Raw genomic sequence first — 25,745 nt, forward strand, 5'->3', positions numbered from 1 at the left:
GGAAGAATGATAATCACGCTCAACCAACAATTTCCATGTAAAATGTAAAAAGCCTTCTAGCTAGAATATCGATGTTAAATTTGTTCCTTGTAGTGGTGTGTGTTCAAGTTTTATGTTACGATTGTGTTCTAATGTTTGTGTAGGGGATTGGGGTTTTATGCTTTTGTGGGATTATTGTGTCTCTCCCTGTTTGTGCATGGCACTATATACTTAACAAAGGGTGCTTGTGGTGGTTGTTTGAGTGATGATGAATAGTGAAATTAAAATAGGGCTTTTGTAAACTGGCTTGACTAGAACAAGAAAATAGCTTTGAATTGAAAAATGGAACATGTTAATGGACGGAGCCGAGAAGAGAAGGTAGTCAATGATGGTGATGAAGAACTGAGATGCACACAAAGAAAAAGAAAGGTTGGAGTGAACTCTGCAGACAATTATCAACTGCTAAAAATTATTTAATACTTAATAAAAAACTTCACCGAGCCAGAAAATGAATCATTACAAATGTACTAAAATAATAATAAAATTAATTTTACATTCTCATTTAAAAGACAAAAATTAACATGGACTAAAATTACAGACGAAGTTAAAGAACAATTTTAATTGATCAAACTTCACTATTACAAAAGTAGCCTTCCACATCGCAATATCTATATCGATTATTAAAAAGTCTATGTAGTAAATGATGTGATTGCATTTTTGTAATTAATGTCAACTATATTACGCCTTTAACAACGATTTTTATAAAATCATCTTTGATGTGTATGTTACGAAGGTGATTTTATAAAAATCGTCTTTGTTCATATATAGATTACTACGAGGATATCACTTGTCTTTGAAGTCATACCATTTTTATTTTATTTATTTTCACTTTCAAAGGTGCATACCTTGTTGAACGTGAGTTCTACACCTTAAGCTTGTTGCTGAATGTGTGTTTGCATTTTCACCTCGTTCCCTCTCCCGTGCCATAAGCTCCATTGTCACCTCGTTCCCTTCGTCGTGACCTCAATAGTGTGTTGCAAGCTCCGCCGTGACCTCGATAGGAGGGTTTTAACCACCCTCTAGCTTTAGAGCTTTATCAAATGTCTCTCCAGGTTCTGCATTTAAAGTAGAGTCTCAGCCTCAACATGCTAGTTTTAGTCATGGCATTCTAAGAGGGTCTTTGACAACCGTCGTAAAATAGACAACTACTTTTGATAATATCTCTTACGACGACGGTTATAAATCAATGTAGATGGTCCCATATAACCGATGTAGATTGTCTTTTTTCTAGTATTGTTTTTATTAGGAACCAAAAATTAGCATGATTCTAAAAAAGTTTAGAAATTAAAAATATAATTAATCTTAAATAATACTAACAAAAGCATGGGGGAGATATCTTTGGCTTCGAAGTCATAGATGAAATAATAAGTTGCAATTAGCTTTTTAAGTGCTCTAAATTAGTATACGAATTCAAAATGCATTCAAAAAGCATAATATATTGGTCGTGTTTTAAGTGCTATCGGGAAAAGTTTATTCAAATCTGTCCAACAATAAGTGTTTTCACTCTACTTTTTTTGTTTTTAATCTTATAATATACTTGAAATCCTTTCCAACCCAAACTATAGGAAGCATCACGTACTGCTCAATCAGAATCCATTTTATTAGTGCAAAACATCAACATACACTTAAGCCACTTATTTTGAACAGACTTTTTGACCATCAATGAATCCTTATAATTTATTTTTTGGTTGACCTGATACGACTGGTCATTGACTTAATTTCGCTAACCAAACACCAAGTTACACTATAAGTCATTCTACAAATTAAGAATTGTTCAGAAACCATAATTAAGTCCTTAATTAAACACATCCGTGGCTTCCTGCTATAAGATTCACTACCTCTTAATCCTCTTTAGCTTCCTGGTGCTGGCAACAACTACTCAGGCACAGTACGGCTACAACCCTAACTCTATATATATATATATATATATATATATATATATCTTATGTTCGTTATTTCACTTGCTCGTTCTTCTCGACCATGGATACACTTCCTATGATTGTCACCCCTTGACTGCAGAACCTTCCCAGATTCATGGAAATTGAATAAGTTGAAGGGGTTTTATCATCTAACTCCCAGTTGTAACATTAGGTATCAACTCTACCCTTTTTATCTCTCCGATGTTCCGTCAAATAGGTCTACTACACAAGCCTACGTTACTGCAAAATAAAATCAATTATGGGAACCTCCAAAACATAAAGGAGTATAATATAGGGAGGGCTTTTTTAAACACAACTTGTTTTCTTAGTCAGTGACCCTTGAGTTTGCTTATGCATACCCATAACAAAATTTAAGGATAAGTTTTGATATTTCATTGTGTGTGCTAAAATCCACAAGGTTTTTAAAGGTCAACTGAAAAGGGGTTTATTCAGGGGACATGACGATACCAAAGAAATATTGTAAAACTTTTTTCCTTAATATTGGTAGGGTTTGTAGAGATTATTGAATTAAAGTTCAAGTATTGTAACTTCATTAGTTATTGAAGGGTGACAAAGAGTGTGTCGTGCATGGAGGTTTTGATGCCCAACTCGTATGAGTTATTTGTTTGGCATTAAACAAACCGTGTGATTTCATTTCCATGTGAACAACATTTGTTTGATAGTTTTGCAGAAAAAAGGAAAGGCCAGATGCGAATAATGATCTTGCTTATTGTACTTATAATTGTTTCGATGGCACTCATCTTTCTTGGCTACTATTTGGTGAAGAGAAAAGCAAGCAATAGTGTTAAGACTATTCATACAGAAAATTGTACGTATTTGCACTCATCTTTCTAAGACGATGATTGATCGACTTATCTAAAATCAACGTTGTAAAAAATTAATTTTATAATAGTGACATATATATTTGTCACATTTTTTATATTTTTATAGACTAAATTTTATATTTTTATCTTTTAAGAACGTATTTGTCAATAAAGTGAAACAATAAAAAATCAAAAAAATATTATATGACAAATATATCTTTATGTTGGTAATTAGAGATGATCACGTTGTCAATCATCTCACTGATAAATTTGTCCATCTGTATCACGTAAACTATTTTATTAACCGTGACAGATGAAAATTAATAGTTAAATATATTTGTTATACTTTTTATATTTTTATAATTAAATATTATATATCTTTTAAAGATATATTTGTTAACAAATTACAAGTTCAGAGACAAAAATGTTTATTTATTCTTAATTTTCTAATTTTAATCATTATAAATTAGTGATTTTTAATTTTAATTCAGGTAAGATAATCTATTCATTTTCAGTTAAATTTATATTTTATAACTTTTGATTTCTTTAAGATTTTAATTTTTTTTATTTAAATTCCTCGTAAATTTACACTTTTACTTTTCCGTCCATAAAAATATCTTCGCCCACAAACTTAGAATTATCAAGCAAATCAATGTTATGTTTTATTCTACCTTAAAATTCACAATGGTTTAGAATCCTAATTTTGTTTGATTATTGAGCGCAACCATTTTCCTGGTCAAAACGTCCAGTACTCGCTAATGCCTAAATAACATGGACTAGAACGTGTACAATACCAATTGGAAGAAATGAGCCATTTCTCACGAACACATTGTGACTTGTCATGATTACTCTACTATTATCCATGTGAGAAACATTCGTTGATTGTTTTGCAGAAAAAAGAAAAGACCAACTGCGAATGATCTTTATTGTTGTACCCACAATTGTTTCGGTGTCACTCTTCTTCATTGGCTACTATTTGCTGAATTGAAAAGCAAGGAAAAGTGCTAAGACTATTCTTAGAGAAAACTGTATGTATTGTTAACGAATACCATGTTAAACCATTGCCATTTTAGTTTGAAGATCTTTAACAACTAATTTTTTTTAATTTCCTAATTCAATCATATATATTAAATTCAGTTGGTCATGAAAGTGTCACTTTAGAACCCTTGCAATTCAATTTGGTTGTAATTGAAGCAGCAACGAACTACTTTTCAAATGAAAATAGGATCGGGAAAGGTGGATTTGGAGAAGTATACAAGGTGAGAAAATGTAGTATATACTTATTTTGTGCCCTTATTTTTCACATAAATAATTATTTAATTTTCAGGGCATTCTTCTCGATGGACAACAAATAACAGTAAAGAGACTATCAAAAAGCTCAAAGCAAGGTGCAAATGAGTTTCAAGAATGAAGTTTTATGGATAGCAAAGTTTAACAGAAATCTTGCGGCATTCATTGGTTTTTGTGTAAAAGATGAAAAAAATACATATTTATGAATGTGTCAAACAAAAACTTTGACTTCCTTTTATTTGATTTGACATTTGCACCCTTAAACACGTTATTTGATTTTGATTCATGCATTACACAGCACATAAATTTAATTGAACAAAACTAATGGATTTCAAAACATTTTCACTTACATTTCTCATTTAAACATGCAGATTTTCAATGAGTAAAATTGTTAAACTAATTTAAACGTTACAACATTATAACATTATAGGAGAAATTGATGAAAAAAATGTATTATCTACATGAATTATCATGATTTAAAGTCATACATTCTAATCTCAAATCTAATACTATTTTATTAGATGAAAATATGATTTCAAAAAATTGAGATTTTAATTTAATTAGAATTATTGAAATAAATCAAAACCAATAAAGTCAAATAAAATTATTGGAATATAATAAGTGTGAAACAGTATATTCCTTATTATTTAATCTCTTACTTCTTCACATAGTATTTTTTTCTCTTAAATTAACTATTTGTTATTTTTTTATTTATAGTGGTTACATGTCACTCATCATGTAATATCTTATTTTCCTAGTGTCTTTCATTGTTTGAGTAGGCTAAATACTTATTTTGGTGCCATTAATCCTTACAAAATAAAAAATTCAAATTTATATTTTATATGTGTAAAAAATACGATAGATTAATTTTGTGGATAATTTAATAATAAATTAATTTATAAATTTTATAATTTATTATCAAATTAATCCTCAAACTCTTTTTAAAATATTTTTTTAATAAAATAAAGAATTTGTTTATGTCTTGTAAGGCGAGGATTATTTTTTCCTACCAATTAATTTTTTGATGAGTTTAATTCAATTCTACAAAATTAACTTATAAGGTGAGGATTACTCCGTACTTATATAATTTATTTCTTATTTGATGTGAGACTCGATTTGTCTTTTTTTTTTTTTTCCTCTGCTATTCCGCCACGTGGGACCACACCATGGGATGCCAAACTTTCTCATCCGTTCATTATTTTCCTTATCACTTGTTTTCTCTTGACTTGCATAACCATTGACTTACTTTCCAAACCGAAGTCTTTATTATGCTATACCATCATAAAGGAGAAGGAAGATGGAGTTGTTTACAAACCATAAACCAATAGCATCCATGGCTTCCTACAAGATTCTCTTCCTCTTCATCCTTCTTAGCTTCCTCAATTTTGCAACTACTGAGGCACAAGATCAAAGCTCCACCCCTGTCTATATATACCATAACTGCTCCGGTGGCAACACCACCGCTAACAGTGCCTTCCAAATAAACGTCAGGACCCTCCTCTCTTCCTTATCTTCAAACGCCCCCGGCGACAACGGATTCTACAACACCACAGTCCCTCCAGAAAACCCCTCAGACTCTGTCTTTGGACTCTTCATGTGCAGGGGTGACGTTCCTCCTCAGCTTTGTCAACAATGCGTCCAAAATGCAACCCAGAGACTACGCTCAATGTGCTCACTGTCCATTCAAGCTGTGATTTGGTACGATGAGTGCACGGTTCGTTATTCCAACCGCTCCTTTTTCTCCACCGTGGACACTAGGCCTAGAGTTGGCCTGTTGAACACTGCCAATATCTCTAACCAGGAAAGTTTCATGCGTTTAATGTTTTCTACAATAAACAAAACTGCAGATGAAGCTGCTACCAATGACAAGAAGTTTGCCACAAGGCAAACAAACATATCTGAATTTCAGAACCTTTATTGTCTAGCTCAGTGCACTCCAGATTTGTCACCCCTTGATTGCAGAAGCTGTCTCAGTAAAGTGATAGGAGACCTTTCATGGTGCTGTGAAGGAAAGCAGGGAGGGAGAGTTCTATATCCCAGTTGTAATGTTAGGTATGAATTGTACCCTTTCTACCGCTCCACAAATTATCCCGATGCAGATTCACAATTTTCAGAAGATCCAACTTATCTAAACCACAGTTGCCCAACCAATGTAACTGTTGGCAGCACTTTCCAAATGTATCTCAAGACCCTTCTCTTTTACTTGTCTTCCAATGCCACAAATGGGAAGAAATACTACGAGGACAACGTAGAGCAAACTGTGTATGGCCTCTTCATGTGCCGAGGCGATCTTCCCTCTCAACTCTGCCAACAATGCGTCCTCAACGCAACCCACCGAATATCCTCAGTTTGCAATTCACTTCAAGAGGGAATCATTTGGTACAGCCACTGCATGCTTCGATATTCCAATCGGAATTTCTTCTCGGAATTGGAAGAAAGTCCAAAAACTGACATGCTGAGCGTTACCACTTCCTCCACCGGCCCCATCCCTGGGCAAAACTTCTTCACTTATACATTATCAGATACCATAGTTAAGCTGGCCCAAGAGGCAGGGGATACCACTGAGAGATATGTCACCAAATCATTAAAATTGACTGATTTGCAAACTCTGTATACTCTTGCTCAATGCACGCAGGATTTGTCTAGTGATGGTTGTAAGAAATGTCTGGAGGATATAAATGGAAAAATTCCATGGTTCCGCTTGGGAAGCGTAGGGGGAAGAGTTTTATATCCGAGCTGCAATCTCAGGTTTGAATTGTTCCAATTTTACAGGGGTAGTGATGAAGAAACTCAATCGCCAATGCCGGCTAATCCTTCTACACCAGGCCTTCAAGGTAAAGTTGACAAGTAATATTTGTTTATCTTATTTTCCTTAGTCTCTTTAGTTTTAGTCGTAGTCTTTTTTGGTTAATTTCCGGGAGATAGAAATTTGCTTTCTGCCACTACACTTGTAGTACAATCATAGCATATCACTGTTTTAGTTCCTAAAATGATCAGACACCATTACGACTTCGTTTTTCTATCGTATCTTTTCAAGTTGTCCTGCTACTCCTTCGAAACGATACCGTTTTCATGATTTTCATGAAATGGGTTCACGATTAAATATTAACACAACTGTTATGCGACGTCGTTTTGAATAGAAAGCACACAAACAGCTTGAAAAGAGACAACAAATAAGTCAGATGCGTGAACTTAGTTTGTGAAATTATTAAAATTTAAAATCATCATCTAGTTAGTTTAAGTGTAACCAAAAAAGAAGTTAGTTCAAGTGTCAACCCCAGTCTAATAATGGTATCCTGGTGGCTCTTGTGTTAGCGCACACATGGAAAACTAGTCATAGCAACCATCTTTACCACATTTATTTTACAACGTTCACCTGCTTCCCTCTTCTTCTTTCATTCTATTCCAAAAAAGCATCTCTAGAATCGATCTACAATATTAGATCTCCAAGAAGAACAACACAAAGGCAACGATAATGGACAATTGCGTATCAAAGATAGAATAAAAGATCAAAGTGGAAGTTGAAGTGTATATACAAAGTTCAAGGGTCATTGGTTGGAAAAATAAGAGTTGTGTTTGCAATCTTGCTATGTGATTTAAGAGCATCTATTTGAAACTCAAAAACTTAGAGGAATCCAGGGAAGGCTTTTATACATGACTTGTTTTTCTAGCCATTTACCATTGAAATTGAAAATATGAATTATATATAAATGTGAGATGCAGTCTCACGTCAAGTAGAAATGAAAAAGTTAAAACATTATATAAGTGAAAAAAATACTCAAAAACCTAGGTCTTAAAGTTTTTCATTAAAGTATATTATCAAGTTTATTTGTATGATTGTTCATGATCTATTGTTAATTTGTATTCATAAATTCTTTTTATAAAGAAATTTTGTCAAGCAAATCAATGTTGCATGTCATTCTACCTTAAAATTTAATTTGAATGGTTCAATGACTGATTATTTAGCACCGCCCTTAATTAGCTTGGCCAAAGTATCTACTTACAAATTCCTAAAGTGTAACCTGGACTAGAACGAGGCATACTATTTGGAGGAAGCAAACCACTAGTACTTCTCATATTATGAAGTTGTCTATTATATACTACTATATGTGAGCAATATGTTGACTGTTTTGCAGGTAAAAGAAAAGTCTGATTGCGAACAATAATTTTCATTATTGTACCCACAATTGTTTCTGTGACGCTCTTCTTTCTTCGCTATTATTTGGTAAAGAGAAAAGCAAGAAAGAGTGTTAAGACTATTCTTAGAGAAAATTGTAAGTATTATTGAAAGAAAAAAAAAACATGTTAAACCTATGCCTTTTTTAAGTTTCAAGGTATTTAGAAACTTAATTAAAATTCTATTATATATATTTGATTCAGTTGGTCATGAAAGTGTCACTTTAGAGCCATTGCAATTTAGTTTGGCTGTAATTGAAGCAGCAACCAACAACTTTTCAAATGATAATAGGATCGGCAAAGGCGGGTTTGGAGAAGTTTACAAGGTGAGAAAATGTGGCATATACTTGCTTTTTTGTTCTTGTTTTTCACATAAATAATCATTTGATTTCCAGGGCATTCTTTTTGATGGACGACAAATAGCTGTAAAAAGACTCTCAAAAAGTTCTAAGCAAGGCGCAAATGAGTTTAAGAATGAAGTTTTATTAATAGCCAAACTTCAACACAGAAATCTTGTGACATTTATCGGATTTTGTCTTGAAGAACTTGAAAAAATACTTATCTACGAATATGTGCCAAACAAGAGTCTTGATTATTTTTTATTTGGTTTGATACTTGCCACCCTTAAACTCCTTAATTATTTAATGTTTATATATATATATATATATATATATATATATATATATATATATATATATTATTTAATTCAACTTAATGATTAAATTAAAAAAATATTTCACACTCACATTTCTCAATGTTAAACAAGCAGATCCTCAACGAGCAAAGATGTTAAATTGGTTGGAACGCTACAACATTATAGGAGGAATTGTTCGAGGAATTCATTACTTACATGAATTATCTCGACTCAAAATCATACACCGTGATCTCAAACCTAGTAATGTTTTATTAGATGAAAATATGATTCCAAAAATTTCAGATTTTGGTTTGGCTAGAATTGTTGAAATAAATCAAGATCAAGAAAGTACAAATAGAATTGTTGGAACATAGTAAGTTTGGCATAATATTATTCCTTATCCTTTCACATTTCTTGCTTCTTCACATAGTTTATTTTGTCTAAATGAACATTATTATTTTTATTGTATTTTTCAGTGGTTATATGTCTCCAGAATATGCAATGCTTGGACAATTTTCAGAAAAATCAGATGTTTTTAGTTTTGGAGTGATGGTTCTAGAGATTATTTCAGGAAAAAAGAATTCAGGCTTATATGAACCACATCGTGTTGCTGAGGGCCTCCTGAGTTGTGTGAGTATGATAATCTTCTAACTATTTGGTTTCTGTGCATTATTGCTCATATGTTTCATTTTCAATGGTAAATCAAATTGATTTAATTGCAAAGACGTGTACAAACTTGAATTTTTAATTTGACAAATTGTTACAGGTTTGGAGACAATGGAGGGATCAAAAACCGTTAAGCATACTAGACGCAAGTATTAATGAAAATTATTCTGAAATTGAAGTTATTAAATGCATTCAAATTGGTTTATTATGTGTTCAACAAAATCCTGATGACAGACCCACAATGGTTGCAATTGTTTCATATCTTAGTAGTCATTTAATTGAATTGCCAAGTCCTCAAGAACCTGCCCTTTTCTTACATAGTAGAAAGGATCCTAAAGCATTTGCACAAGAATCAAGTTCAAGTCACAATATCAATGCTTCCACTTCATTGTCTATTAATGAAATGTCTATAAGTCAATTTCTTCCTCGATAGTAAATTATTTTCCCTTTAAGTGTTGTTGTTTAGATCTAGTAATGAGTATTAGTCTTAATTGTTGTATCAAACTTGAAGAGCTTTAATATAATGGATATCTATAATGTCAGTATGATTCCAATTTTTATGCCAAGGATCAGTTGGTCACGGTCTGAAATATCTTTATTCTTTGTGACCTATAACTATTACCGTTAAACATACCAAAATGCAAATTTGATGAAAATATTTCCTATGACTTTTAGTTTTCTTACACATTATACTAACAATAATTTTTAATTGATTAATTAACAATACATAATTATTAAATTTTATTATGTAAGTAATCAAATTTATTATTCTTAATAGTTAATTATTAGATGATAGTGTAGAAAACTTTTATACTACGAATACATATACCATTTTCTCTAAAATTAAGAAATGCATTAGAATATATTACTAAAATTTCTCCTTTCATTAACTTAAATTTTAACATAACTCCCACAAAGCATAAAATCCAAGTCACAAAGAAACTGACTTTGACCTTACGCATCTCATGTCCCTACTTTCTGCATAGAGTTCTACTACTAAGTTTCACCTTTCACGGCTATATGCAAAAGGTGTATTGCTATGTGTGATTAAGTTAAGTGCATAACATTATTACAGCAAAAAACTAAGAACAAAGCCTAGAACCAAACTCATGAGCCATTTCTGAGGGAATAGTTGGTGTGAAGAAGAAGAAGGAGGAGTCTCGCACAGATTATACCCATACCACGTGCCATTGGGGATGGAGGTGTTGAAATTGAAAGTAATAGGCTCTGAGTTGTAGCCATAGATTTTCACACTCTCAGGCTCCCAACCTTCCTCTGCCCCAGATCTATATAGGTACACATAGCAAATTGGAGATGCACATGCACCATCTATCTGAAATGTATCTGAAGAACACTGCTCAAAGGTCCTTGAAATTGGATCATCCAGTCTTGGTTCATATACCTGATAAATAATAGTAATATTGAAAACATGAACAAAATAAAGTTTCAAGTTGCTCCATAATTAAGCTTCCTTAACCAGTATATGTAGAAAAATACTAGTGTGTTTTTAAGAGCTCAATCATTAAGTTGGCTAGCATAAACGAGCACTTTTGTTTTTAAATAAGCTATATCAATAAATCGACTCTTCCTAATTCAGATTTCACTTTGAAAAGTGCTCTTGCAATTTACAAACATGGGTTTTTAAGTCATCCAGCTATTTATTAGTGTTTTAGTCAAATCCCCAAAAAAAGAAGTCAAATTCAAAATGTATTCAACCACAGAAACATTCCAAAGTGATTATCTTTTCATAAAGATATTAAGTAGTTACAAATAAACTATTGATATGATAATCATGAAACTTTGACCACTACAGCTTGCAGTTTAGTCTATTTATTGACCATAGTTCACGAATCCAGTTAGCCAGTTACCACAAGGAACAAATGATGAATATCTCTGATTCACCAAAAAAAAAAGTTTGATGAATATTTCTGAATATTTTATTCCATATCACAATATAAATTAATCACTTTTCATTAAAAATGAGAAGCTTCAAGTACTTTGTTAATATAACACTTAACAAGGTTTTTTTTTTCCCGCCATTCTAAACACATGTACTTTTGAGCCGTAAAAAGTGACATCAGAAGGTATTTGATTAGTTTACACTTTACAACAGTCGACTATATGGACGTATTTGTTCAGTTTATTTACAAGAAAATATATATATATATATATATATATATATATATATATATATTCAATTTAAAACAAAAATAATATGTGATAACCAAGCAAGTAATAATAATAATAACAACAATAAAACAAACTTGCCTCCACACAAAAAAAAAAAGAAAAAAGAAAATAGCAGCAAAGTAACATTGTGAAGCTCCTACAAAACACAACTGAATATTCATGACTAAGATTCTCCAGTGGAGCTCAATTTTAATTAGTGGTTTGTTTATAACTCTTTCTAGAAACAAAAGACTCATCAATATTTTCTTCAAAATCAAATCTTGAACCCGTTAAATACACTCCACAATAAATAGTGAAATTGATTGAAGGAAAAAATGCAAAACCTGGTTGCCATAAGCATCGCCAAACGTAATACCAATCTTATCCGTAGTGAACTTAGGCGATGAACAACTCGTAGATATAACTACCAGGTAAGAACAGTTCGCTGCAGTCTTCATCTTTTAAACACACAAATAATAAAACAAAACATTATTTAGCCTTCATATTATGCATATATAAAACAACAACAAAATAAAATAGAAAAAAAAGGGTATAATTTATTTTTTTCTAAAAAAATCAGAATTTTAGTACCTGAATATATCCAACAGAGAAAGATTCAGCTGCATGAGGTTGCACAGAAGCAGATTTGGACTCCGATACTGAAAGGGTCAGTGCAGAGGCAAAGCAGAACAAAAAAAGAACGACCTTTATCATTTTTTTTTCTCTCAGAAACTTAAACCCCCAAAATCAAAATTCAAAAGAGAAGAATAATCTGAACTCTGAAAAATATAGTCAAAGTTCAATGACTCTTTGTTCTGCTTTGCAAAACACTGAAAAATATAGTCAAAGTTCAAATTTTGTGATCAAGAAGGCATAATTCATGAAGTGACTCCTCCCTACACACCTCAACATAATGGAGCTGCAGAAAGAAAAAATAGAACCATAATGAATATGGTAAGGAGCATGTTGAAAGGCAAGAGTCTGCCCAAGTACTTGTGGGGAGAGGCAGTGTCTACAGCTGTCTTCATCTTGAATAGGAGCCCTTCAAAGAGACTGGAAGGAATAACACCTGAAGAAGCTTGGAGTGGTGCTAAACCAAATGTGAGCCATTTCAGAATCTTTGGATCACTTTGTTTTAGGCATATCCCAGATCAGTTAAGAAGGAAGCTAGATGATAAAGGTGAACAAATGATCTTACTCGGATATCACTCAACTGGAGGCTATAAGTTGTTTGATCCGAAGAGTAAGCAGATAATAATCAGTAGGGATGTGGTATTTGATGAATCTAGAAGCTGGAACTGGGAGCAGAATACTGAAATGAAGGGACCTTCAATAATGATAAGGTCAGAAGAGGAAGAAACAAGTGAAGGGAATAGTAATACCACTCAAAGAGAAGTGAGACCCCAGAGAAATGCACCCAAACCAGCTAGATTTCAAGGTTTTGAGATGTTGTCTGATGCTGATGTAAGTGCAGATGGGAATCTTGTACATTTTGCTCTGTTTTCTGAAGCAGAACCAATAAACTTTGAAGATGCTATGACTGATCAGAGGTGGGTTGAAGCTATGACAGAAGAGCTTAAATCTATTGAGAAAAATCAAGTGTGGGAGCTGGTATCTCAACCAAAATCGAAGAAGCCCATTGATGTGAAGTGGATCTATAAGATTAAGACAAATCCAGAAGGCAAGGTGGTCAAGTATAAAGCTAGACTTGTGGCTAGAGGATTTTTACAGAAAGCTGGGATTGACTACAGAGAGGTGTTTGCACCAGTTGCTAGAATTGAGACTATTAGAATAGTACTGGCAATTGCTAGCCTAAAGAATTGGACAATGCACCAACTAGATGTGAAGTGTGCTTTCTTAAATGGTCCTCTTGATGAGGAGGTCTATGTGACTCACACCACCTGGATTCTCTATAGCTGGCCAAGAGTCAAAGGTTCTCAGGTTGAGAAAAGCTCTTTATGGACTTAAGCAAGCCCCAAGAGCTTGGAACAAGAAAATTGACAATTTTATGATGAAAATTGGCTTTGATAAGTGTAGCTGTGAGTTTGGAGTCTATGTAAGATCCAAATCAGTAGGTAATATCATTATTATATGCCTCTATGTGGATGATTTGTTGATCACTGGTGATAATGAAAGTGAGATAGCAGAACTGAAAAAGGAATTGATGAGTGAGTTTGAAATGACTGATATGGGGGTTCTATCCTATTTCCTTGGACTTGAATTCAAGAAGACTGAGAGAGGTATTTTGATGCACCAAAGCAAGTATGCAACAGAAATATTGAAGAGATTCAACATGGTTGAATGTAATTCAGCAGCAACACCAACAGAGGCAGGTTTTTTACTTGAAAAGGAGGGCAAGGAAGACAAAGTCGATGCAACTGAGTTCAAATAGATTGTTGGTTCTCTCAAGTACTTGTGTCATTCAAGACCTGATTTAGAATTTGTTGTTGGACTGGTAAGTAGATATACGAAAGGACCCAGAATTCCTCATCTCCTAGCTGCCAAGAGGATTCTAAGATTCATAAAAGGGACCATCAATGCCGGAATTTTATTTCCAAATAAAGACAATAGCAACTCAGAGGAATTGATGGGATATACTGATGCAGATTGGGGAGGAGACAGAGATGACAGAAAGAGTACTACAGGTTACATATTCATGTATGGTGCAGCACCAATATCGTGGTGTTCTAAGAAGCAATCCATAGTGGCTCTATCAACATGTGAAGCTGAGTATGTTGCAGCTGCAACGAGTGCTTGTCAAGCTGTTTGGTTGGACACATTACTATAGGAATTAAAAATCAAGGAGAGTGATAAGTCAGCTATAAGCCCCTGTCAAAGAATCCAACCTCTCATGGTAGAAGCAAACACATAGAAACAAGGTTTCACTATCTTAGGGATCAAGTGAACAAAGAGAAATTGAAAGTGGAGTACTGCTGCACATTTGATCAACTTGCTGATATTTTAACCAAACCCCTCAAAGGGGAGAGGTTTAAAATGTTAAGGGACAGAATTGGCTTGATGGACTTAGGAGATCAGAATTAAGGGAGGGTGTGAGAGTTTAATTCTGTTTTGACTTTGTATATAAGAGAGAGTAACAGAATTTTAAAATTCAAAGTGCTAGCCTAAGAGTGAAGGGTTGTTACTTTGTTCTGCTTGTATAAAAGGGCAATCATACATCTTAATAAAGTGTTGTTTTTCATTCTATCATTTTCAGTCTCTAGTGCTATTCCTAGTAGGTGTGCAATTCTGTGCTTAGAAAACAGTGAGTGATACACGAGTGAATGTGTGAGGGAATGAATTGCATCTCTTGCAATTAAGTGAGGAACAGTGTGTGTTCCAACAAAAGAGACTATTGGATGCCAAACTTTCTCATCCGTTCATTATTTTCCTTATCACTTGTTTTCTCTTGACTTGCATAATCATTGACTTACTTTTCAAACCGAACAAGACGTCTTTATACTATACCATCATAAAGGAAACGAAGATGGAGTTGTTTACAAACCATAAACCAATAGCATCCATGGCTTCCCACAAGATTCTCTTCCTCTTCATCCTTCTTGGCTTCCTCAATTTTGCAACTACTGAGCCACAGGATCAAAGCTCCACCCCTTTCTATTTATCCCATGCCTGCAACGTTGACAACTCTATCGCTAACAGTGCCTTCCAATTTAACGTCAGGAGCCTCCTCTCTTCCTTGTCATCAAACGCCCCCGGCGACAACGGATTCTACAACACCACAGTCCCTTCACAAAACCCCACAGACTCTGTCTTTGGACTCTTCATGTGCAGGGGTGACGTTCCTCCTCGGCTTTGTCAACAATGCGTCCAAAATGCAACCCAGTAACTACGCTCACAGTGCTCACTGTCCATTCAACCTGTGATTTGGTACGATGAGTGCACGGTTCGTTATTTCAACCGATCCTTCTTCTCCACCGTGGACACTACACCTAGATTTGCCCTGTTGAACACTGCAAATATCTCAAACCAGGAAAGTTTCATGCGTTTAATGTTTTCTACAATAAACAAAACTGCAGATGAAGCTGCTAAGGATGACAAGAAGTTTGCCACAAGGCAAACAACCATATCTGAATTTCAGAACCTTTATTGTCTTGCTCAGTGCACTCCAGATTTGTCACCCCTTGATTGCAGAAGCTGTCTCAGTAAAGTGATAGGAGACCTTCCATTGTTCTGTGAAGGACAGCAGGGAGCGAGAGTTCTATATCCCGGTTGTAATGTTAGGTATGATTTGTACCCTTTCTACCGCTCCACAAAAAGAACTAAACCACCAGCGTGGGTTCCTGCAACAAATTATCCCGATGCAGATTCACAATTTTCAGAAGATCCAACTTATCTAAACCACAGTTGCCCAACCAATGTAACTGCTGACAGCACTTTCCAAATGTATCTCAAGACCCTTCTCTTTTACTTGTCTTCCAATGCCACAAATGGGAACAAATACTACGAGGACAACATAGAGCAAACTGTGTATGGCCTCTTCATGTGCCGAGGCGATCTTCCCTCTCAACTCTGCCAACAATGCGTCATCAACGCAACCCACCGAATATCCTCAGTTTGCAATTCACTTCAAGAGGGAATCATTTGGTACAGCCACTGCATGCTTCGATATTCCAATCGGAATTTCTTCTCTGAATTGGAAGAAAGTCCAAAAACTGACATGCTGAGCGTTACCACTTCCTCCACCAGCCCCATCCCTGGGCAAGACTTCTTCACTTATACATTATCAGATACCATATTTAAGCTGGCGGAAGAGGCAGGGGATACCACTGAGAGATATGCCACAAAATCATTAAAATTGACTGATTTTCAAACTCTGTATACTCTTGCTCAATGCACGCAGGATTTGTCTAGTGATGATTGTCGGATATGTCTGGTAGATATAAATAGAAAAATTCCATGGTTCCGCTTGGGAAGCGAAGGGGGAAGAGTTCTATATCCGAGCTGCAATCTCAGGTTTGAATTGTTCCAATTTTACAGGGGTAGTGGTGAAGAAACTCAATCGCCAATGCCGGGTAATCCTTCTACACCAGGAAAGTTGACCAGTAATATTTGTTTATCGTATTTTTCTTTAGTTTTAGTCGTAGTCTTTTTTGGTTAATTTCCCGGAGATAGAAATTTGCTTTCTGCCACTACACTTATAGTACAATCATAGCATATCACTGTTTTAGTTCTTAAAATTATCAGACATCGTGAACTTACGACTTGGTTTATTTGTTGTCTTTTTTTAAGCTGGCATGTGTTATTTCTTCAAAATGATACCATTTTCATGAAATGGGTTCAGGATTCGTGAACTTAGTTTGTGAAATTATTAAAATTTAAAATCATCCATCTAATTAGTTTAAGTGTAACAAAAAAAGAAGTTAGTACAAGTGTCAACCCCAGTCAACTAATGGTATCCTGGTGGCTCTTGTGTTAGCCCACACATGGAAAACTAGTCATAGCAACCATCTTTACAACATTTCTCTTACAACGTTCACCTGCTTCCCTCTTCTTTCATTCTATTCCAAAAAAACATCCCTAGAATCGATCTACAATATTACATCTCCAAGAAGAACAACACAAAGGCAACGATAATGGACAATTGCGTATCAAAGATAGAATAAAAGATCAAAGTGGAAGTTGAAGTGTATATACAAAGTTCAAGGGTCATTGGTTGGAAAAATAAGAGTTGTATTTGCAATCTTGCTATGTGATTTAAGAGCATCTATTTGAACCTCAAAAACTTAGAGGAATCCAGGGAAGGCTTTCTATACATGACTTGTTTTTCTAGCCATTTATTTTAACAAGTTGCTCCATAATTATGCTTCCTTAACCAGTATATGTAGAAAAATACTAGTGTGTTTTTAAGAGCTCAATCATCAAGTTGGCTAGCATAAACGACCACTTTAGTTTTTAAATAAGCTAAATCAATAAATCGGCTCTTCCTAATTCACATTTCACTTTGAAAAGTGCTCTTTGCATGTGCAATTTACAAACTTGGGTTTTTAAGTCATCAAGCTATTTATTAGTGTTTTAGTCAAATCCCCCCAAAAAAAGTCAAATTAAAAAATGTATTCAATCACAGAAACATTCCAAAGTGACTATCTTTTCATAAATATATTTTTTTAAAGACATTTTCATAAAGATATTAAGTAGTTACAAATAAACTATTGATATGATAACCATGAAACTTGATATTTCCCGCTACATAATCAAAATATAACAACTATACTAAATCACAATATATTATCATATATTGTAACAGTTTATAACTCTTTTGAGAAACAAGAGATTCATCAATATTTCCTTCAAAATCAAATCTTGAACCCGTTAAATACACTCCACAATAAATAATGAGATTGATTGAAGGAAAAAATGCAAAACCTGGTTGCCATAAGAATCCCCAAACGTAATACCGATCTTATCCGCAGTGATCTTGGGCGATGAACAACTTGTAGATATAACTACCAGGTAAGAACAGTTCGCTGCAGTCTTCATCTTTTAAACACACAAATAACAAAACAAAACATTATATATTTAGCCTTCATATTATGCATATATAAAACAACACCAAAATAAAATAGAAAAAAAGGGTTTAATTTATTTTTAAAAAAATCAGAATTTTAGTACCTGAATATATTCAACACAGAAAGATTCAGCTGCATGAGGATGCACAGAAGCAGATTTGGACTCCGATACTGAAAGGGTCAGTGCAGAGGGAAAGCAGAACAAAAAAAGAACAAGCTTTATCATTTTTTTTTCTCTCAGAAACTTAAACCCCCGTCCCCCAAAATTAAAACTAAAAAGAGAAGAGTAATTTGAACTCTGAAAAATGTAGTCAAAGTTCAACGACTCTTTGTTCTGCTTTGCAAAACACTGCTAGTCACCACTATGGTATTTATATTCTTCACCGCACCGTATAGACGGCAAAAGGAAAAACGTCGTCGACTGAAGAAACCTAATTTTGTTTGATTATTGAGCGCAACCATTTTCCTGGTCAAAACGTTCACTCGCTAATGCCTAAATAACATGGACTAGAACGTGTACAATACCAATTGGTAGAAATAAGCCATTTCTCATGTTATTACGAACACATTGTGACTTGTCATGATTACTCTACTATTATCCATGTGAGAAACATTCGTTGATTGTTTTGCAGAAAAAAGAAAAGACAAACCGCGAATGATCTTTATTATTGAACCCACAATTGTTTCGGTGTCACTCTTCTTCATTGGCTACTGTTTTCTGAAAAGAAAAGCAAGGGAAAGTGCCTAGGACTATTCTTAGAGAAAACTGTATGTATTGTTAACGAATAGCATGTTAAACCATTGCCTTTTTAGTTTGAAGATCTTTAACAACTACTTTTTTTCCGAATTCAATCATATATATTAAATTCAGTTGGTCATGAAAGTGTCACTTTAGAGCCCTTGCAATTCAATTTGGTTGTAATTGAAGCAGCAACGAACTACTTTTCAAATGAAAATAGGGTCGGGAAAGGTGGATTTGGAGAAGTATACAAGGTGAGAAAATGTAGTATATACTTATTTTGTGCCATTATTTTTCACATAAATAATGATTTAACTGTCAGGGCATTCTTCTGGATGGACAACAAATAGCAGTAAAAAGACTATCAAAAAGCTCAAAGCAAGGTGCCAATGAGTTTCAAGAATGAAGTTTTATTTGGTTTTTGTGTAAAAGATGAAAAAAAAATACTTATTTATCAATATGTGTCAAACAAGAGTCTTAACTACCTTTTATTTGATTTGACATGTATCACCCTTAAACATGTTATTTGGTTTTGATTCATGCATGGCAGCTGGCACATATATATTTAACTGAATAAAACTAATGGATTTCGAAACATTTTCACTTACATTTCTCATTTAAACATGCAGATTTTCGATGAGCAAAATTGTTAAACTAGTTTAAATGTTATAATATATTATAACATTATAAGAAAAAATGTTAAAAGAATTCATTATTTACATGAATTATCATGATTTAAAGTCATAAATCTTGATTTCAAATCTAATAATATTTTATTTGATAAAAATATAATTCCAAAAATTTAAGATTTTGATTTGACTAGAATTATTGAAATAAATTAAAACCAAGAAAGTACAAATAGAATTATTAGAACATAATAAATTGAAACAATATTATTCCTTATCATTTAATTTCTTACTTCTTCACATAGTATTATTTTTTGTCAAATTAACTATTTGTTATTTTTTTTTATTTACACTGGTTACATGTCACTCTTCAAGTAATATCTTATTTTCCTAGTGTCTTTTAATGTTTGAGGTAGACTAAATACTTATTTTGGTGTCGTTAATTCCTAAAAAATAAAAAAATTAAATTTATTTTTTGAATGTGTAGAAAATGTGACAGATTAATCTTATGAATAATTTAATGATAAATTAATCTCTAAATTTTATAATTTATTATCAAATTAATACTCAAATTTTTTTTAAAATATTTATGCTTCCTCAAATTTTTCAACGAAGCATCCCTGCTCCGATCCATTTCATTAGCAAACACTGAATTGATGCAAAGGAATTAATTGATACTGAATAGTAACCCATTGATTCAAAGACACTATTGGATGCCAAACTTTCTCATCCGTTCATTATTTTCCTTATCACTTGTTTTCTCTTGACTTGCATAATCATTGACTTACGTTTCAAACCGAACAAGACGTCTTTATACTATACCATTATAAAGGAAACGAAGATGGAGTTGTTTAGAAACCATAAACCAATAGCATCCATGGCTTCCCACAAGATTCTCTTCCTCTTCATCCTTCTTAGCTTCCTCAATTTTGCAACTACTGAGACACAAGATCAAAGCTCCACCCCTTTCTATCTATACTCATGGTGCTCCAATGACAAAACTATCCCTAATAACAGTACCTTACAAATAAACGTCAGGACCCTCCTCTCTTCCTTATCTTCAAACGCACCCGGCGGCAACGGATTCTACAACTATACAGTCCCTGCAGAAAACCCTTCAGACTCTGTCTTTGGACTCTTCATGTGCAGGGGTGACGTTCCTCCTCAGCTTTGTCAACATTGCGTCCAAAATGCAACCCAACTACTACGCTCACAGTGCTCACTGTCCATTGAAGCTGTGATTTGGTACAATGAGTGCACGGTTCGTTATTCCAACCGCTCCTTCTTCTCCACCGTGGACACTATGCCTAGTTTTGACATGCGGAACGCTGCAGATATCTCAAACCAGAAAAGTTTCATGCGTCTAATGTTTTCTACAATAAACAAAACTGCAGATGAAGCCGCTACGGATGACAAGAAGTTTGCCACAAGGCAAACAAACATATCTGAATTTCAGAACCTTTATTGTCTTGCTCAGTGCACTCCAGATTTGTCACCCCTTGATTGCAGAAGCTGTCTCAGTCAAGTGATAGGAGACCTTCCAAGGTGCTGTGAAGGAACGCAGGGAGGGAGAGTTCTATATCCCAGCTGTAATGTTAGGTATGAATTGTACCCTTTCTACCGCTCCACAAATTATCCCGATGCAGATTCACAATTTTCAGAAGATCCAACTTATCTAAACCACAGTTGCCCAACCGATGTAACTGTTGACAGCACTTTCCAAATGTATCTCAAGACCCTTCTCTTTTACTTGTCTTCCAATGCCACAAATGGGAGAAAATCTTACAGGGACAACGTAGAGAACACTGTGTATGGCCTCTTCATGTGCCGAGGCGATCTTCCCTCTCAACTCTGCCAAAAATGCGTCCTGAACGCAACCCACCGAATATCCTCAGTCTGCAATTCACTTCAAGAGGGAATCATTTGGTACAGCCACTGCATGCTTCGATATTCCAATCGGAATTTCTTCTGCAAATTGGAAGAAAATCCAAAAACTGACATGCTGAGCGTTACCACTTCCTCCACCGGCTCCATCCCTGGGCAAAACTTCTTCACTTATACATTATCAGATACCATAGTTAAGCTGGCGGAAGAGGCAACGGATGCCGATGAGAAATATGCCACCAAATCATTAAAATTGACTGATTTGCAAACTCTGTATACTCTTGCTCAATGCACGCCGGATTTGTCTAGTGATGATTGTCTGACCTGTCTGGAAGATATAATTGTAAATATTCCATGGCTCCGCTTGGGAAGCATAGGGGGAAGAGTTCTATATCCGAGCTGCAATCTCAGGTTTGAATTGTTCCAATTTTACAGGGGTAGTGGTGAAGAAACTCAATCGCCAATGCCGGTTAATCCTTCTACACCAGGCCTTCAAGGTAAAGTTGACCAGTAATATTTGTTTATCTTATTTTCCTTAGTCTCTTTAGTTTTAGTAGTAGTCTTTTTTGGTTAATTTCCGGGAGATAGAAATTTGCTTTCTGCCACTACGCTTGTAGTACAATCATAGCATATCTCTGTTCCTAAAATTATGAGACACTTTACGACTTGACTTTTATGTTGTCTTTTTTTAACTTGTTCATGTATTGTCTCTTTAAAATGATACTATTTTCATAATTTTTATCAACTGGATTCACGATTAAATATTAATACAACTGTAAGTTAAGATCATTTTAAATGGATAACATAAGAAACAACTTGAAAAGGGGCCACCAATAAAAAGTCAGATCAGGGAACTTAGTTTGTGAAATTATTAAAATTTAAAACCATCCATCTAGTTAGTTTAAGTGTAAACCAAAAAGAAGTTAGTTCAAGTGTCAACCCCAGTCAACTAATGGTATCCTGGTGGCTCTTGTGTTAGCCCACACATGGAAAACTAGTCATAGGAACCATCTTTACAACATTTCTTTTACAACGTTCACCTGCTTCCCTCTTCTTCTTTCATTCTATTCCAAAAAAACATCCCTAGAATCGATCTACAATATTACATCTCCAAGAAGAACAACGCAAAGGCAACGATAATGCACAATTGCGTATCAAAGATATAGAATAAAAGATCAAAGTGGAAGTTGAAGTGTATATACAAAGTTCAAGGGTCATTGGTTGGAAAAATAAGAGCATCAATTTGAACCTCAAAAACTTAGAGGAATCCAGGGAAGGCTTTCTATACATGACTTGTTTTTCCTGCCATTTACCATTGAGTTTGAAGATGCACTCAACTTCCACTTATGCCTTTTTTGTTTTATGCTTTTCATAAGCAAATATGAATTATATATAAATGTGAGATAAAGTCTCAAAAGTCGAGTAGAAATAAAAAAGTTAGAATATTATATAAATGAAAAAAAAAATACTCATAAACTTAACTCTTAAGATTTTTTGTTAAAATATAGTTTCAATTCACTTGTATAGTTGTTCATGATTCATTGTTAATTTGTATTCATAAATTCTTTTTATAAAGAAATTTTGTCAATCTAACCACATCTTTTATTCATGTAGATTTTTTTCTATCTTGTATGTGTTTTAAGTTAGATTAGCATTGTTAATTTAAAGTCCTTCTTGCATCAATCTAATACTCTAAACTTTCTAGCTCACTAATTTTTTTTTTATATTTTACACTTTTACTTATCCACCCTTAAAATGATTTGAAGTGATTTATCCCAAACCATTTGGACACAATCTTTATTGATATGATAAGAAAACGGTCAAAAAAAAAAAAGGAAGAGGAAAAGTAGATTATTTTGATAGGATATTGATGATGAGTTTGTTCATTAATTTACAAAATAAATATAACATTAAAATTTAGAATGATCAAGCAAATCAATGTTGTATGTCATTCTACCTTAATATTTAATTTGAATGGTTCAATGACTGATTATTTAGCACCGCCCTTAATTAGCTTGGCCAAAGTATCTACTTACAAATTCCTAAAGTGTAACACGGACTAGAACGAGGCATACTATTCGGAGGAAGCAAACCACTAGTACTTCTCATATTGTGAAGTTGTCTATTATATACTATTATATGTGAGCAATATGTTGACTGTTTTGCAGGTAAAAGAAAAGTCCGATTGCGAACAATAATTTTGATTATTGTACCCACAATTGTTTCTGCGACGCTCTTCTTTCTTGGCTATTATTTGGTAAAGAGAAAAGCAAGAAAGAGTGTTAAGACTATTCTTAGAGAAAATTGTAAGTATTATTGAAAGAAAAAAAAAACATGTTAAACCTATGCCTTTTTTAAGTTTCAAGGTATTTAAAAACTTAATTAAAATTCTATTATATATATTTGATTCAGTTGGTCATGAAAGTGTCACTTTAGAGCCATTGCAATTTAGTTTGGCTGTAATTGAAGCAGCAACCAACAACTTTTCAAATGATAATAGAATCGGCAAAGGCGGGTTTGGAGAAGTTTACAAGGTGAGAAAAAGTGGCATATACTTGCTTTTCTGTTCTTGTTTTTCACATAAATAATCATTTGATTTCCAGGGCATTCTTTCTGATGGACGACAAATAGCTGTAAAAAGACTCTCCAAAAGTTCTAAGCAAGGCGCAAATGAGTTTAAGAATGAAGTTTTATTAATAGCCAAACTTCAACACAAAAATCTTGTAACATTCATCGGATTTTGTCTTGAAGAACTTGAAAAAATACTTATCTACGAATATGTGCCAAACAAGAGTCTTGATTATTTTTTATTTGGTTTGACACTTGCCACCCTTAAACTCCTTAATTATTTAATGTTTATATATATATATATATATATATATATATATATATATATATATATATTATTTAATTCAACTTAATGATTAAATTGAAAAAAACATCTCACACTCACATTTCAATGTTAAACAAGCAGATCCTCAACGAGCAAAGATGTTAAGTTGGTTTGAACGCTACAACATTATAGGAGGAATTGCCCGAGGAATTTATTACTTACATGAATTATCTCGACTCAAAATCATACACCGTGATCTCAAACCTAGTAATGTTTTATTAGATGAAAATATGATTCCAAAAATTTCAGATTTTGGTTTGGCTAGAATTGTTGAAATAAATCAAGACCAAGGAAGTACAAATAGAATTGTTGGAACATAGTAAGTTTGGCATAATATTATTCCTTATCCTTTCACATTTCTTGCTTCTTCACATAGTTTATTTTGTCTATATGAACATTATTTTTGTTGTATTTTACAGTGGTTATATGTCTCCAGAATATGCAATGCTTGGACAATTTTCAGAAAAATCAGATGTTTTTAGTTTTGGAGTGATGGTTCTAGAGATTATTTCAGGAAAAAAGAATTTAGGCTTATATGAACCACATCGTGTTGCTGATGGCCTCTTGAGTTGTGTGAGTATGATAATCTTCTAACTATTTGGTTCCAGTGCATTATTGCTCATATGTTTCAATTTCAATGGTAAATCAAATTGATTTAATTGCAAAGACGTGTACAAACTTGAATTTTTAATTTGACAAATTGTTACAGGTTTGGAGACAATGGAGGGATCAAACACCCTTAAGCATACTAGACGCAAGTATTAATGAAAATTATTCTGAAATTGAAGTTATTAAATGCATTCAAATTGGTTTATTATGTGTTCAACAAAATCCTGATGACAGACCCACAATGGTTGCAATTGTTTCATATCTTAGTAGTCACTTAATTGAATTGCCAAGTCCTCAAGAACCAGCCCTTTTCTTACATGGTAGAAAGGATCCTAAAGCATTGTCTATTAATGAAATGTCTGTAAGTCAATTTCTTCCTCGATAGTAAATTATTTTCCCTTTAAGTGTTGTTGTTTAGATCTAGTAATGAGTATTAGTCTTAATTATTGGATCAAACTTGAAGAGCTTTAATATAATGGATATCTATAATGTCAGTATGATTCCAATTTTCATGGCAAGGATCAGTTGGTCACGGTCTGAAATATCTTTATTCTTTGTGACCTATAACTATTACTGTTGAACATACCAAAATGCAAATTTGATGCAAATATTTCCTATGACTTTTAGTTTTCTTACACATCATACTAACAATAATTTTTCTTACACATCACACTAACAATAATTTTTAATTGATTGACCATGTGTATTTTCTAACTAACAATACATAATTATTAAATTATTATAAAAATCAAC

The 25,745-nt window shown here is 33.6% G+C and overlaps 3 protein-coding genes across 3 annotated transcripts; 2 read left to right on the top strand and 1 right to left on the bottom strand.

Annotated features, from left to right (window-relative positions):
• Positions 1-5,329: 5,329 nt before the first annotated feature.
• LOC114389693 (cysteine-rich receptor-like protein kinase 10) lies at positions 5,330-25,536 on the top strand. The gene is made up of 9 exons (XM_028350432.1): positions 5,330-6,158; positions 15,991-16,747; positions 21,928-21,987; positions 23,659-23,796; positions 23,903-24,024; positions 24,094-24,304; positions 24,465-24,702; positions 24,803-24,956; positions 25,093-25,536. The coding sequence occupies exons 1-9, from the start codon at positions 5,370-5,372 to the stop codon at positions 25,375-25,377; spliced, it is 2,754 nt and encodes a 917-aa protein (XP_028206233.1). The 5' UTR covers positions 5,330-5,369; the 3' UTR covers positions 25,378-25,536.
• On the top strand, positions 8,214-10,128 carry LOC114389696 (cysteine-rich receptor-like protein kinase 19). The gene is made up of 4 exons (XM_028350436.1): positions 8,214-8,346; positions 8,453-8,574; positions 9,359-9,512; positions 9,649-10,128. The coding sequence occupies exons 2-4, from the start codon at positions 8,531-8,533 to the stop codon at positions 9,979-9,981; spliced, it is 531 nt and encodes a 176-aa protein (XP_028206237.1). The 5' UTR covers positions 8,214-8,346; positions 8,453-8,530; the 3' UTR covers positions 9,982-10,128.
• Positions 10,412-12,552, bottom strand: LOC114389694 (embryo-specific protein ATS3B-like). The gene is made up of 3 exons (XM_028350433.1): positions 12,309-12,552; positions 12,062-12,175; positions 10,412-10,950 (listed from the first exon to the last, which is right to left on the bottom strand). Exons 1-3 carry the CDS (start codon positions 12,429-12,431, stop codon positions 10,618-10,620), a joined length of 570 nt encoding a protein of 189 aa, XP_028206234.1. The 5' UTR covers positions 12,432-12,552; the 3' UTR covers positions 10,412-10,617.
• Positions 25,537-25,745: the final 209 nt, after the last annotated feature.

The sequence above is a fragment of the Glycine soja genome, chromosome 16 (genome assembly GCF_004193775.1).
Source record: "Glycine soja cultivar W05 chromosome 16, ASM419377v2, whole genome shotgun sequence".
Taxonomy (NCBI): Eukaryota; Viridiplantae; Streptophyta; class Magnoliopsida; order Fabales; family Fabaceae; genus Glycine; species Glycine soja.